Source organism: Tinamus guttatus, unplaced genomic scaffold (assembly GCF_059628265.1).
Source record: "Tinamus guttatus ecotype Peru unplaced genomic scaffold, ASM5962826v1 Tinamus_guttatus_pri_ptg000048l, whole genome shotgun sequence".
NCBI classification, from domain to species: Eukaryota; Metazoa; Chordata; class Aves; order Tinamiformes; family Tinamidae; genus Tinamus; species Tinamus guttatus.
The window spans coordinates 86,966-100,201 of NW_028288582.1; the positions used below are offsets into that span (position 1 = coordinate 86,966).

The 13,236-nt window shown below is 41.6% G+C and overlaps 1 protein-coding gene across 1 annotated transcript; it reads left to right on the plus strand.

The window, feature by feature from the left end:
- Positions 1-540: 540 nt before the first annotated feature.
- On the plus strand, positions 541-12,435 carry PSMC6 (proteasome 26S subunit, ATPase 6). The gene is made up of 14 exons (XM_088538972.1): positions 541-679; positions 1,222-1,301; positions 1,644-1,683; positions 1,881-1,933; positions 4,999-5,066; positions 5,543-5,657; positions 6,367-6,454; positions 6,814-6,875; positions 6,976-7,099; positions 7,392-7,453; positions 8,497-8,617; positions 8,708-8,788; positions 10,759-10,830; positions 11,969-12,435. The coding sequence occupies exons 1-14, from the start codon at positions 553-555 to the stop codon at positions 12,085-12,087; spliced, it is 1,212 nt and encodes a 403-aa protein (XP_088395098.1). The 5' UTR covers positions 541-552; the 3' UTR covers positions 12,088-12,435.
- The last annotated feature ends 801 nt before the right edge of the window (positions 12,436-13,236 follow it).

The window sequence follows — 13,236 nt, forward strand, 5'->3', positions numbered from 1 at the left end:
CTGAAGGGGTGATTCAGCCCCGCGTACAACGGGGACGAGAGCAGCAAGGCCTGACATACAACTACTTGCATGGCAGCAGCAGCAGCCACAGGCCCTGAGCCTGGCCCGCCAGTGCAGCCTCCTGCTGGGAGCAGCCTTCCCCACCTCAGCCGCTTCCCGTAGCGCCTGAACAGGCTCCCGGGGACCGGGTGGGAGATTTGGGGACGTTCCGAGGGCATTTGGGGCTTTTCTGCCCGCAGAGCCGCCCCTCGGCACCACACGCCCCTCCGTCAAAATGGCGGCGCTCCCCGTGCGCATGCGTCGCGCCGGCCCCTTCCCCTCCTCATGCGCATGCGTCGCGCCGGCCCCTTCCCCTCTTCGTGCGCATGCGCCGCGCCGTCTTTCCTCCCCTCGCGCGCGCACGCGCGCTGCCAGCCGTCCCCCTCAGCGCGGCGCCCGCGCGCATGCGCGGCTCCCCCGCGCCGCTCCCCCCTCCGCGACAGCAGGGGGCGCTGCGGCTCCGGGGAGGGGCGGGGGAGGGTGGGGCGGGCGGGTGGCCCCGCCCCCGCGGCCATGGCCCTTCCCGGCATTCCCTATGAGCGGCGGCTGCTCATCATGGCGGACCCGCGGGACAAGGCGCTCCAGGACTACCGCAAGAAGCTGCTCGAGCACAAGGAGATCGACGGGCGCCTCAAGGAGTGTGAGCGCCGCCGCGGCCCGCCCCGCGCCGCCCCGCCGCTGCCGCTCTCCCGCTCTCCCTCCGCGGCACCCCGTTCCGGCGCCTCGCGCTTCGTCATGGGCCTGGGAGGGCCCGGCCCGGAGCCGCGGGGCCTCCCCTGCTCGGAGTCCCTGTGGGGACGGGCCTCAGCGCCGGGCAGATCCCCCGTAACCCGCCCCCCGACAATCCTCTCTCCTTCCCGTGGCCCCTCTTCCCTCCTTTGCTATTTATTGCCGTTTCGCTGTGGTTTATTGTCCCCAAACTGGCTTAGCTCCATTTGGAAGCGTCACCTGGAGCCCCCTGTGAACATGGGCGTCCTGTATCCCCCGTGGGGCTTTTAGCCCTTTCCCTGGAGTCCTGTCGGTAGAGAGAGGCCCCCGTGCTGAGGGGGTGCGGGAGACCCGGGTGGCAGGAAGGAAACCAGTTGGGCCCACAGGCAGCTGGCGCTGCTGGTGGAGGGGCTGAAAGCACGTTCCCCTTGGATCCAAAGTGAGCAAAATCCTGTGATTTTCCTGTTTTTCCAGTGAGGGAGCAGCTGAAGGAGCTCACTAAGCAATATGAAAAATCAGAAAACGATCTCAAGGCGCTGCAGAGCGTCGGGCAGGTGCGTAAGGGGAATGAGGCAGCAGCTCCGTGTGGCGGTGGTGACGGTGACCTCGAGTAGAAGTGGCCGTTCTTGGGCGCGTTTGTGATACCAGAAAGAATAAGTGGGAACCACGCAGTTAGTAGAGACAGGTGTCATTGTCAAACGCAGACAGGCATGGAGAGGTTTTCTCTGTCCTGGTCAAAAGAGAAGCATTAAAGAGATTAAAGTCTGGGTAGATCAGGTTAAACTGGAGAAAGAATATGGGAGATAACTGTTAGGATCAAGATTGTGGCACATGTTGATTATTTATTTGTAGCTGTAACCTACCTGTATTCTAAGGCTTCACTTATCGTTTTGCAGATTGTTGGTGAGGTTCTTAAACAGCTAACAGAAGAGAAATGTAAGTACGCTGGACTATGATGTTATTTGAAATTTTGAAAATAAGCTTTTGTAGTGAAAACTTGGCTAAAGACTTGGAATAATAAGATACTAAAGTGTCAGTGATTTATATATTGGCATACTGATATAACACTTCTGTAGCGTAATTGAAAGCATTGAGTAAAAAATTCTTTTTTTTTTTCAATCTTCTCTCTGTAGTTATTGTGAAGGCTACGAATGGACCAAGATATGTGGTTGGCTGTCGCCGTCAGGTAGCTGATTTATGTGAATACTCACAAATTTATGTATTAATGTTGCTTTTTGATCAACCATGCTCCTAGTGGGATTAAGTGTGTTTTTTTTTCTTCTTCTCTTTTCTGATGTGTTTGTATGTGTTCTGGTGGTATCTGTTTCCTTTTCTAACTGGTAGCGCCGTAACTTCTTAGTAGAGATAAAACAGTTCACAACACTGTATGTGTTTATCCTTCTCATCAAGTTGAAGCTCCCTCTTTCTGTCTGACTTGAAACTGTTTGAAAATTGTTTGTCATGACTTCAAGCTGTCTAAAGTCTCCATCCAAGTGACTTTCTCTTCATTGAATGTTACTGTTGTTGTGCAAAGCTTTACACTTAAACTGTGTATTTTTTTCTAATAATTTATTCTCTAGATGAATATATAATTATGGTAGGCAAGGCCCCTGTTCTACAAAGATTTGTAAGATTTCTTTGTTGTCTTTAATGAATTTAGGAAAAACTTAGTGCTTCTAGTCCACAGGACATCATTCTGTAGGAATGGGACACTTCATAGAGCCTTGCTTAAGAAATAATTACTTTACTGATATAGTCAGCAAGAACCCGCTTAGGGTAGTCTTTTTACATATATATATATATTCATTGTGTATATATATATATATATATATATATATATATATACAAAAATAAATATAAAAATACAAGGGATATATTGTAAATGTGACTTGTTGATTAATTGACCATTTAATGTTACCCTTTTATTGTAATCATCGCTCCTTAGATCAGCTACTTACCAAAATGGTCTGTTAAGTAAGATCCACAATATATAATTAAAGCTTTCCCAGCTTTAGAGCTTATGGGGGGAGGAAAAGTGAATCTCTGAGTAGATTTGAGTACATTCATCCCCAAGTTTGACAAATGGATGTGGATAAAAAATGTGTGTGAAGTGTAAGGTATTCTCTGAATAGAGATTAGCAGCAGCAGGAAAGGATCATGTGTTGGTTCTGTGAGAAAGCAGCATTTTTTTTATTATTGATTTGCTTTGATGCACAAGTAAGTTAAAGTATTTTTAACATAGTGACTTCTTAGTACATCATCTCAAACTGATGAATTTACTGTAGGAAGAAATAATTGTGCTTCTAGCGTGATTGTAGCATGTTCTGCTGTGTTATGGAAATCTGAAGAATGGAAAACTCTGCTCGGTGAGCGATGTGCTGAGTTAAAGTGCTGGTGTTAGAGGTGCCTTTTCTTTGTCTTTCTGAAGAGGAACAGCTCTTCTGAACTCCTGCTGGCTTTATGTAAAGAAAGAAAATCTTTTTACAGGACTAGTATGTGAATATTTTGCAATAATCACATTTCTTGAGTTCGCTTTAACTTTCTATTTGGAAATAAAGCTGAAAAGTGGCGTAGTAGTTACACTATATAGAAGTTAACCAAGTATATTTATATGATCCATCCTTAATGGAGTTGTGGTGACTGTAGGAGGAGTTGAAAGGCAATAAGGACAGAGATGGAGCCTGTTATGCTCAGAAGTAATTAAAAAAATCATCAGAATTTCTGGTGAAAGACCACAATTAGCCAAACTTAATATAGTGGCACCCGGGCAGTATTTCTTCACAGTGTTGACTCCTCCTTTAGAAACCAACTACCTGAGAAATGCAGGTATTACTGTGTTAGTTTTGTGCAGTGTATATGCCCATTATGTCCTCTACTACTCTTTATGTGCAAGGGCTGCTAGTATTGAAATATTCTTTGGTCATAATTTTAAGTTTCATCCTTTTCAGTATCTTAGAATTCAAACTCATTCTTTTCTTTCAGCAGAAGAAACAGAATATTTTTTGAGGACATAAGGATACTTAACTCCTTACTGGGGATGTGTGTAAGGCCTGATGAGGCAGTCCTGAGATTCTGTGTTGGAAGAGAGATCAGTGCTCATGCTTGCATGAGTCTGAAACTGTAGCAAGTACTTCCAAGTTTGTTCTGGAATAAAAACACCTGGATCTTTAAAAAGAAAAACAACTTGGATTTGATACTGCACATTTAAATATGTATCTGTGATTGCTTTACAAGATGGTAAAATATTAAGTCAGATATTGTCTTTGGCAGCCTAACAGAGCTAGCTACTGAGCAAAGTCCTTATGCTCTGTGGGTCTTCTGAGAAAGGGAAAACTTAGTGTTTAATTGAAAACAAAATTGCTTCCCTTTCCGTTTCCTAATAAACTAAAGCTCAGATGGTTTGTCTCTGTCATCTTCTCACTGTAAAGTAACATTTTGGACAATGCTGAATTTGATAGAATTCCAAGCTCCTACAGATTTCTTAAGATAGGTAGCTGGAAGGCAGGTTTCTTTAAGAAACCAGGTTTCTTAAAAACAAAGTAAGAGACAGGAATTTGTAGTTTTAATCCCAACAGATAGTGGCAGGAGGTACTGCAGAGCTCTGGAGGAGGACTCCTAATGTGGAGCCTTACTTAAAAGTCTCCTAAGAGGTGAGTAGTCAGACAGAAAAAAAAAAGAGAGAGAGAGACAAATACGTAGGGCATCTCAGGTAAGGAATAATCACTGATATGAAAAAAATAACATTTCAGCTGGAACAGTTGACTTTGAAGATGGGATGTAACTGGCTATGTTAAAATGTACAAATGAGGAAAGACTTGAGAAAATAGGTTGTGAATTTCTATTCACCCTTTTCTGATAGCTGGGAAATGAAAAGGCCATGGAGTAAAGGGGAGCAATTGCAGGCTCAGTGGACAGGCTGTTCCATATGTCCTTAAAGGAAGGTTGTTTAGATCTTGCTCTGAATTAGCTGCTTCTCTCCTATATGGAGCAGAGGAGAGGATGCATCTCACTAATCTGACTGGCAGCAGGAAGTAATTATACTAGGAAAATAGGAATTTTTCCCAGTTAAAGCATTCCCAAAAATGATGGTGAAGGTTGTACAGCATTTACTAGACTAGCTGCTTGGAATGTAACGTGGCAGCCTCGTTTCTCCTCTCGTGTGATTGAGGAAAGCACGCAAGCTGCAGTACCCATCTTGGCTAAAACCAATGCTTTTGAGTCCACTCCTAATAGAAATCTCTTTGTGACTAGCTTGACAAAAGTAAACTGAAGCCTGGGACGAGGGTTGCTCTGGATATGACCACTCTGACCATTATGAGGTAAGTTTCTGCTCATGGCTGTCGTTAACAGAAATATTTGAATAATCAGTAATATTTTTATAAATACTGTCTCCACAGCAGTACCTAAGTAAGGGCAAGTATTTTGAAGGAAGCTTTATGAACCCGCTATATCTTATTTAAAAAGAAGAAATTAACTACTTTTTAGTAATAATTATCAGTTAAAACTCACCATATTTAGCAACTTTTAAGCTTTTGTTTATTTTCCGCCTGTTTTCTTTTTTGTTTTGTTTTTCACAGAATCACAGAATGGTTGAGGTTAGAAGGTTTTTGTTTGTTTTTGTTCTGAAAAAGATTGCCAGGTTTGGGATTTTTTTTTTTTTTAAACGAGCATATTTGTCTTACTTCTAAGGTGGGAGGAGGAGAAATCACATTCATACTTTGTTAACATTTACTGCAATAACTGTATAAATATGTCTGCGGAATGAAAAATGTCTGCTTTTATTTTCATATTCCAGATATTTGCCAAGGGAAGTGGATCCACTGGTTTATAATATGTCTCATGAAGATCCAGGGGATGTCTCATATTCTGAGATTGGAGGGTTGTCAGAACAAATCAGAGAGCTGAGAGAGGTATTAAAAATGAATGAAGTTTTTCAGGGCATAAATAATTGTTTTATTGATGTCAATCCCCAACTATCATGAGACAGGCTGTTAAAGATACTGCCAAATTAGTGCTTTGTATATTTTACCAGGTTAGGTTACATCTTCCTGTAGTAGATAAATTCTAAGGAGTTTTTTAGATGTTCTTTCAGCCTTTTAATCGTCTTTGTGGCAAGCAGCAGGGTGACTGCAGGATGCTGCTGTGCTCATACTAAAGTAATTCTGTTAGTTTGGGCATCAGTGGCGCGTGCTGCGCGAGCCTGCCCAGGCATGCGGGTGTCTGAAGACTTAACTCGTGCTAACCCTTTAGGCTAAAGGAGTGCTGTGAAGTAAGGTGAGAGAGCATAGCTAAGAAGCACAACCAGCAAACCATACTTTATTTTTACACAGAAACTGCTAGTTCTGGGTGGCTCTGTTATGGCTAGTGGAAAAACATACTTTTGAGCAGCAAGCATAGGAAGCAACAAGCCGTAGCAGAGTTGAAATCTGAAGAACAATGGCAGGATTGTGCCTTGATCCATTAGCTCAGTCTGATAACATTACTTAACTGTTTCTCTTCCAAAATTAGATAGATAAGAATAACTGTGTCTGGAAAGTAGATCTGCACATGTGCCATGAACTTCCTAGAACTGCTCACCTCTTTTTAAAAGGAAGCTATATTTACACCTCTCTTTTTCAGGTCATAGAACTGCCACTTACAAACCCAGAATTATTCCAGCGTGTGGGAATTATACCTCCAAAAGGCTGCTTGCTGTATGGCCCCCCTGGTGAGTGATGTGTTGTGGATATCTCTTACATCAGCTGTGGTTTGTGCCCTTGGAGGGTAGGCATGAGGGTAATAGTCAGGTGCTTAACAAGGCAGTGTCCCCCATGCCAGGAGAAAACATTGGAGAGGAGTCTGAGCAACTAAGTGGTGTTTCTTTCTCAGTGGATTTCAGAAGGAATCTTAGTGTAAAAGGAACCTAAAACTGACAGTGCAAACTCTTCCCCCAACCCAGGCCCTCATAGACACCTTTCAGACAGCTGTGAAGTGAAATTCCTAGGCAGTTATATATTTGTTGTCATCTCATAAGTGTGTAATGATCGGGTTACTAGTTCAAACAGCTTCAGTCCCTTGTGTGTGCAGGTACAGGGAAGACACTGTTGGCCAGAGCTGTTGCTAGCCAGCTTGATTGTAACTTCCTAAAGGTAATGTAACTACCTTTTTCCTTTTTAGTCATTTTTTTCAGTAAAAGTTATTTTGCTTGGACTCAGTCTCTTCACTCATTTATCTTCTGTCTCCCAAAAGGTGGTGTCTAGTTCTATAGTGGACAAGTACATAGGTGAAAGCGCTCGACTGATCAGAGAGATGTTCAATTATGCCAGAGACCATCAGCCATGCATCATTTTCATGGATGAGATAGATGCCATTGGTAAGGCTAATGGTCAGAAGGATACTTACTCTTCTTTGAATGCTGAGATTAGCTGTGAAGCTACAACCTGTCTTCTCAAAAAAGCTAAAGCATGTTTGTCTGTCCAGAAGAAGCAGAGTGGGGCAGGTGATTCAATTTCCTTATGGGGCAGTTAGAGCTAGCTTAAACCAGGCCTCTTTGCATGTGATTTGGATTTTTGACTAGATTAAAAAGTGTTTATGCATTTATCTTCTGATGTAGAATTATGAGGAGGCAAAAAAGAATTTAACTTACAAGTTTTGATATGCCGTAGGTGGTCGCCGTTTTTCTGAAGGCACTTCAGCTGATAGAGAAATTCAGAGGACTCTGATGGAGGTGAATGTCTGAACTCTTGTTTACTTACACTGCAGTCTATATTAAATATTAATCCGCATGTAAATTGTTATGTTACAGTCTGGAATGCTAGAACTGTTCCTAAGTTATGTCCAGCTAAATAATCTAGATAATGCTTCTGGGAAAGGTAGCTGGAAAGCTTGCTGGTTCAGTCATAAATTCAACTTGCAGACTAATTGAAAGCTTATAAAATTAATGCTGTGCGTTTTCTGCTCCTGCTTGAACTGACTTTGCTGCTGTTTACTGCATCTTCTTCAAATATTTGCAGGGCCTTAACTTTTCTCAAGGGGAAAAGCAGAGCTCTTCTTTCTCAGTCCCAAAGATACTTTCTTTCCAAAATTTTAAAACTGCAACAGTTCGTATCTCAACTAGGAGAGGGAGTGCTGTGTTTTTGTTTTGCTACTGATTACTCTGGTAAACCCAGGTTTATGAAGATAATTTTCAAAGCACGCATGGTGGGTAAAAAAGTCTAAAGCTAATCAGAAACTTCCCTAGCCTGTGTTTGTAAACGGCTTGCCCAGCTCGAAAGAATGTGTCTGCCTTGCATACAGAATTGAATCACTGTGATCAAAGAGCAAGTGCTTTGAATTCTCACAATGAAATGTCTTCCTATGTGTATTAGTATTCTAGAGGCTGTTCTTCAGGTCTTATTTGAACGTCCTGGCCTCAGTGCAACACACTCCAAGTGTGTCAGCCAACCACTGGCTGCTTTAGTACTCGCTCTCTCTTAACTGCCTTCCTGCTTTATCTGAGTCTTTCACACTTGAGCTCTGCTTTATTCAATGTGGTTTTCCAGGACAAGGCACTTTCCATATATTTGAGCTCTCCTACATTGCTCATACAGTATAAGGGAGCTGTGGCATTCTGTTAAAAGGTCTACAGCTATGTTTCTGATTTATCTGTATATATGCAGATAAAATAATTGTAAATATATATGCAGAAAATATATATGCAGAAAATAAGTGTAGTAGATCTCATTAAGGGGTATTGATTTTTTTTAAGAGCCAACATTTGTTTTCTGCTAGTTATTGAATCAAATGGATGGATTTGATACTCTGCACAGAGTTAAAATGATCATGGCTACTAACAGACCAGACACACTGGATCCTGCACTTCTGCGGCCTGGAAGATTGGATAGAAAAATCCGTGAGTTACTTCTTCCCAGTGGCTGGAAAGAGGATATTATGTGGATGAATTGTGGTTATCTGTTTTTATTAAAGCTGTAATTCTTTCTAGATATTGATCTACCAAATGAACAAGCCAGATTAGATATTTTGAAGATTCATGCAGGTCCTATCACTAAACATGGTGAAATAGGTAAGTAGGTAGCTGCCTGGATATATTTATTTGTAAAATTGGGAAGAGGGTGAGTTGTTACAACTACTCTGATGCTTTTCTAACCCCTACTTTGTCCTGGCCTTACAGCTCCTCCCTTTCCCCTCCCTCTGAATTCTGTGATTTTTTTTTGTTGTTTTTAATGTATCTGTATTGAATTTTGGGGAAAGAAAATGGAGCTAGATAAGTCTGACAACAGGAAGGAAACTTCAAAAAGCCATGGAGAAACTTTCTGGAAGCCTGGGGCTGGCATAATGAAAACCTTGTTGTCATTTAAAACCAAGTCTAGTACAGGGAGGTTCTTGGCAGGCACTGGTGTAGAGAGCTCCAGGGGGCAGAGGTACCTGTCGGATAAAACTGCCAAGGTTCAAGTAATGACAATGTCACTCTGAGCTGACCAGTCATCTTAGCTTTACAGGGAGGCTTCAAAGCCTTCCTTGAGCAAGCCCTGATTGTGATTTGCCTTTTAATAATTTCGACTGCTCTTTCCTCAGTAACGATCCCCAGACCCTGCCCGTTCCCAGCCGCGTGTCCCCTTCCCTTCTGCTGCCACGGGCTCTTCACGCAGCCGGGCAGCACGAGGCGGGTGGTGGAACTGATCTGCTTTGCCATCTGTCTGCAGAAACAGCTGCAGCTCCATAGGGAGGGCGGCCCAGGAATGGGAATGAGCTGGGGGAGGGATGAGCATTGCCTTTCCTGGCAGCCGTGTTGGCTCAGATGTGCAGCAGCCTGTAGACTGAGACACAGAAGAAGCTCCAAAGCAAATCCTGAACCGGAGGTAAAGGAAAGGACTTCCTCCCTTTTCCCTGTATTTTGAGGCATTGGAATGAAAGCAAGGCAAGGGTTATTCCTTTGTACCATGTACAGTGCTCAGGTGCAGATGGGCACTAGCTCCCTCCCTGAATGTGATGTGAGAAGGCTCTGTTACTAAAATCAGATATCCTGAAAGGAAATTTAGCATGATTTAATTCTGCAACGTGGGGTGCAAGAAAGGGAAGTGAATTGCATTAAAATCCTCAGGTAATGACCTGCTCCAGATTCCAGCATGCAATTCTCCTGCTGTGGAACTGATGTGAGCTGAGGAGGCTCTAAACCTACCCAACCTTGCATCATTTAACAGCACTTAGTCCTCCCCTTGCTTATTTTTTCTGCCTTTTCAACTGCAGGGAGGCTTAGTTATAAGTTAATATCCTCCTTGGAAGTGGAGATGAGTGGGAGATGGCCCAATTTCTAATCTCTGGATGTTTTGGGGTTCTTAAAATCCAAAAGTAAAAAAACAACAAAAAATCTTTTCTGTCAAATTTCTTGAGTCTTTCAAAGAGAAAGTAAATTGTTTAGAAAAACTTCACAGGCAATAGATGTTGACTGTTGACTTTTTTTATTTTGAGGATGTTATTTTATGGAAAATAAGATTACATTTCACATACTTGTAATAGGTAGAATACAAATTGAGAAATAATATGCATCCTTGAAAAAAAATCTGAATTTGCATGAGTTTTTTTTATAAACACTGTTTTAAATAATTCCAGAAATTATAGCCCTAGACATCTTATTATAAATATTTATATATATGTGTATATATATAATATATATAAAATCAGTCTTAATATAGCAAAATGCTGCCTTTCTTGGAAACAGAAAGGGACCAAGTTACCATCTGAAGATAAGTTCTTTTTTTTTTTTTCTCCTATCTGATGAACCTAAATGATGATTAGAGTTTTGCTTTGATGTAGATTTTTCTTGCATCTCATGTTGATATTTGTAGCTGCAATTTAGCATCTTTGGAATCTCGTTATATACTATGAGCTTTTTGACTGAGCTACATTTCTGTGTTAATAACAGGGATAATATGGCTGACAAATTAACTGAAATGACTGCACTAATGTATTTTAGCTGGATTTGCTAGAAATATGATTTTTTAAATCTAATTGGTGTTTGTATTTCATGAATAGATTATGAAGCAATTGTGAAGCTTTCAGATGGCTTTAATGGAGCAGACTTGAGAAATGTCTGTACTGAAGCAGGTATTTTCTTAATTCTTAATTTTGATGTGCTAAGTTTTTGTTAATGTCAAATATTTGAGCTGTTCCTGTTTCTCTGTTATTTCTGTTAATACATTAAAATCCAAACATTCAAAATGTTTTGCTGGAACACTGCTTGTTCAGCAATGCTGTTTATTTTTATTTTTATTTTTTCTCCCCTCCAGGCTACAGGGACACCTTTTTTCAAGGTCTAAATAGCATTTACTTCATGGAAATACTAGTATTTTGCTGCTGTCTAGACCACTACAACAGTTGCTTACTTTGCAGCATGTCATGCATGTCTAGGCTGTTCGGCATAAGCAGCAGAAATGGTGACATGCCCAGAAGTTTGATGGAAAATCTTGGGCAAAATCTCATTTATTTTTTTTCTAAGTCTCCATATGACCTATACAGTCATGCAGAACTGGATAAGAGAGTTGTTGATAGCCCTCGAGGGAGGACATAAAGAATCAAGTCTGCTGCTAACCCAGCTAGGCGTGCAAACAGTCCAGCTGATTCTGCACAGATCGGTTGCCAGATATGAGCAGTAGCACTGCATTCATGTGACATTGTGCCTGCTAATGCCCTGTCATATACAAACTGGATCCATGCAGAATTAGGTGGGTTTTGGCACTGTCCTGTAACATGTAAAAAGGCCCTATAGTTCAGATTTAATACCATCTGTCAGACTGCCTTGTGTAAACTAGATATATTCCAGAAATAGTGATACCTGTGATACCAGATAGAGTAGTGCCTAGAGTATTTTTGCTTTGTTTTCCTTTTTGTGGAGCATCCATGTCTCCTAGCACCTGGGTAGAGAGTAGTATTTTTTCTCCACTTCCTAAATTCATTGTCCATTCAAGGTTTGCCTGCATTGGAAAACTGATTGGCACAGCATGGTTAAAAGTAGTTATCTATATCAGTGTATTTCTTTCAGTGAACACCTAGCACAAAAAGTGGCTTCATTGCAGCTTACTCTGGCATACAGGTTTTGGTAAGAAAGGTCCAGAGTTGCCCATCTACATGTAGACTGTGTGATTTTGGTCCTTTTCACTTTGCAACTTTAACTTTGCTCTCTCCTCTGTATGATTGCTGGAAGTAATGCTAACTTATTCTTGCTGTTAAATTACTTTTTTCTCAGGTATGTTTGCAATCCGTGCTGATCATGACTTTGTAGTTCAGGAAGACTTCATGAAAGCTGTAAGGAAAGTGGCTGATTCCAAGAAGCTGGAGTCCAAGCTTGACTACAAACCTGTTTAAGTTAACCGTGTAATCCGTGACTGACTGCACAGGGCCTACTGGGTTAATATATCACAATAGATAAATAATGTACATCGTGGTTATTATCACAAAGCATTTGTGTTACATGTAGCTAGTAACTTGATAAGACTAGTTGCAAGTTGGCTACAGATGTTTTCTGTACAGTTCTGAAAAACAATATAGTCCAGGTTAAGTGAAATGTGTGGATTCTCTTGCCAAGTATTGTGTGAATTTATAAATGTGCCTGGATGGATTAGCAGACTTCAAGAAAGTCAATTCATTTCTTGACTTTTTTTATATCAATACATTTCCCCAAACAGTTGAATAAAATTTGTTTAAATCAGCTTATCCCAGGATGCCTCCTCTGTAACTCTTTTTCAAGGGAATTAAATTGCATGTCTTCTATTTGAAGTGTAACTCCTCTCCTGTGATGACTATTTACAAACAACTGAGGTCAATTTGAATTTTGCACCTTGCATGCCAAAACATGGCAGCCTTTCCCTCGTTTAATTATTAATTTAATTATTGCTTAGAATGCAGTAACTAAAGTCATTTAAGGTGTTTGTGTATACTCTGCTTAAAATGCTATCTCTCTCAATCTAGAAGGGTAACTGCTGTGCCAAATGTTGCTTTACCAGCAAAAGCATCTTGAGTGTCTTTAAAAGACAACCAGCTGCCCGTTGCTATAGAGGTGGAGAAAGTGATAGCAGTCGACACATAAAAGTTTATTTCTAGTTTTTGGGGTGGAAGGGAGAGACTTCCTTGCCCCTGTCTATAGTGACTGAAGCAGTCCCTTATATTTTAGGTGTTAAACATGAAGCTGTGCTGCTTTAGAAAGCTCCTCGGGCTTCTGGAGCTCTGAAGAGCACTTGCCTTGGCTCTTGCACAGTTGAAATTTGGCCTTATGCTGGTCGGCTTTGTGCTGCCTGGGAGCCAACTTCTGCAGCTGTTTGAGTTATCATTCAAACACACATGAAAAACTTGCCAGGAAGGCTAAGGCCATCTGTCACAGTGTATTATTTCTGTTTTCTGATGGCCTCCACACACAGTTGTGGGTTGGGGGATTGGCTTTCTGTATTGTGCAATTCACCTAAATCTTAGACTGCAACTGTCCTCTCCTGGACTTCGGGCTACTTCTAGTGATCCTGA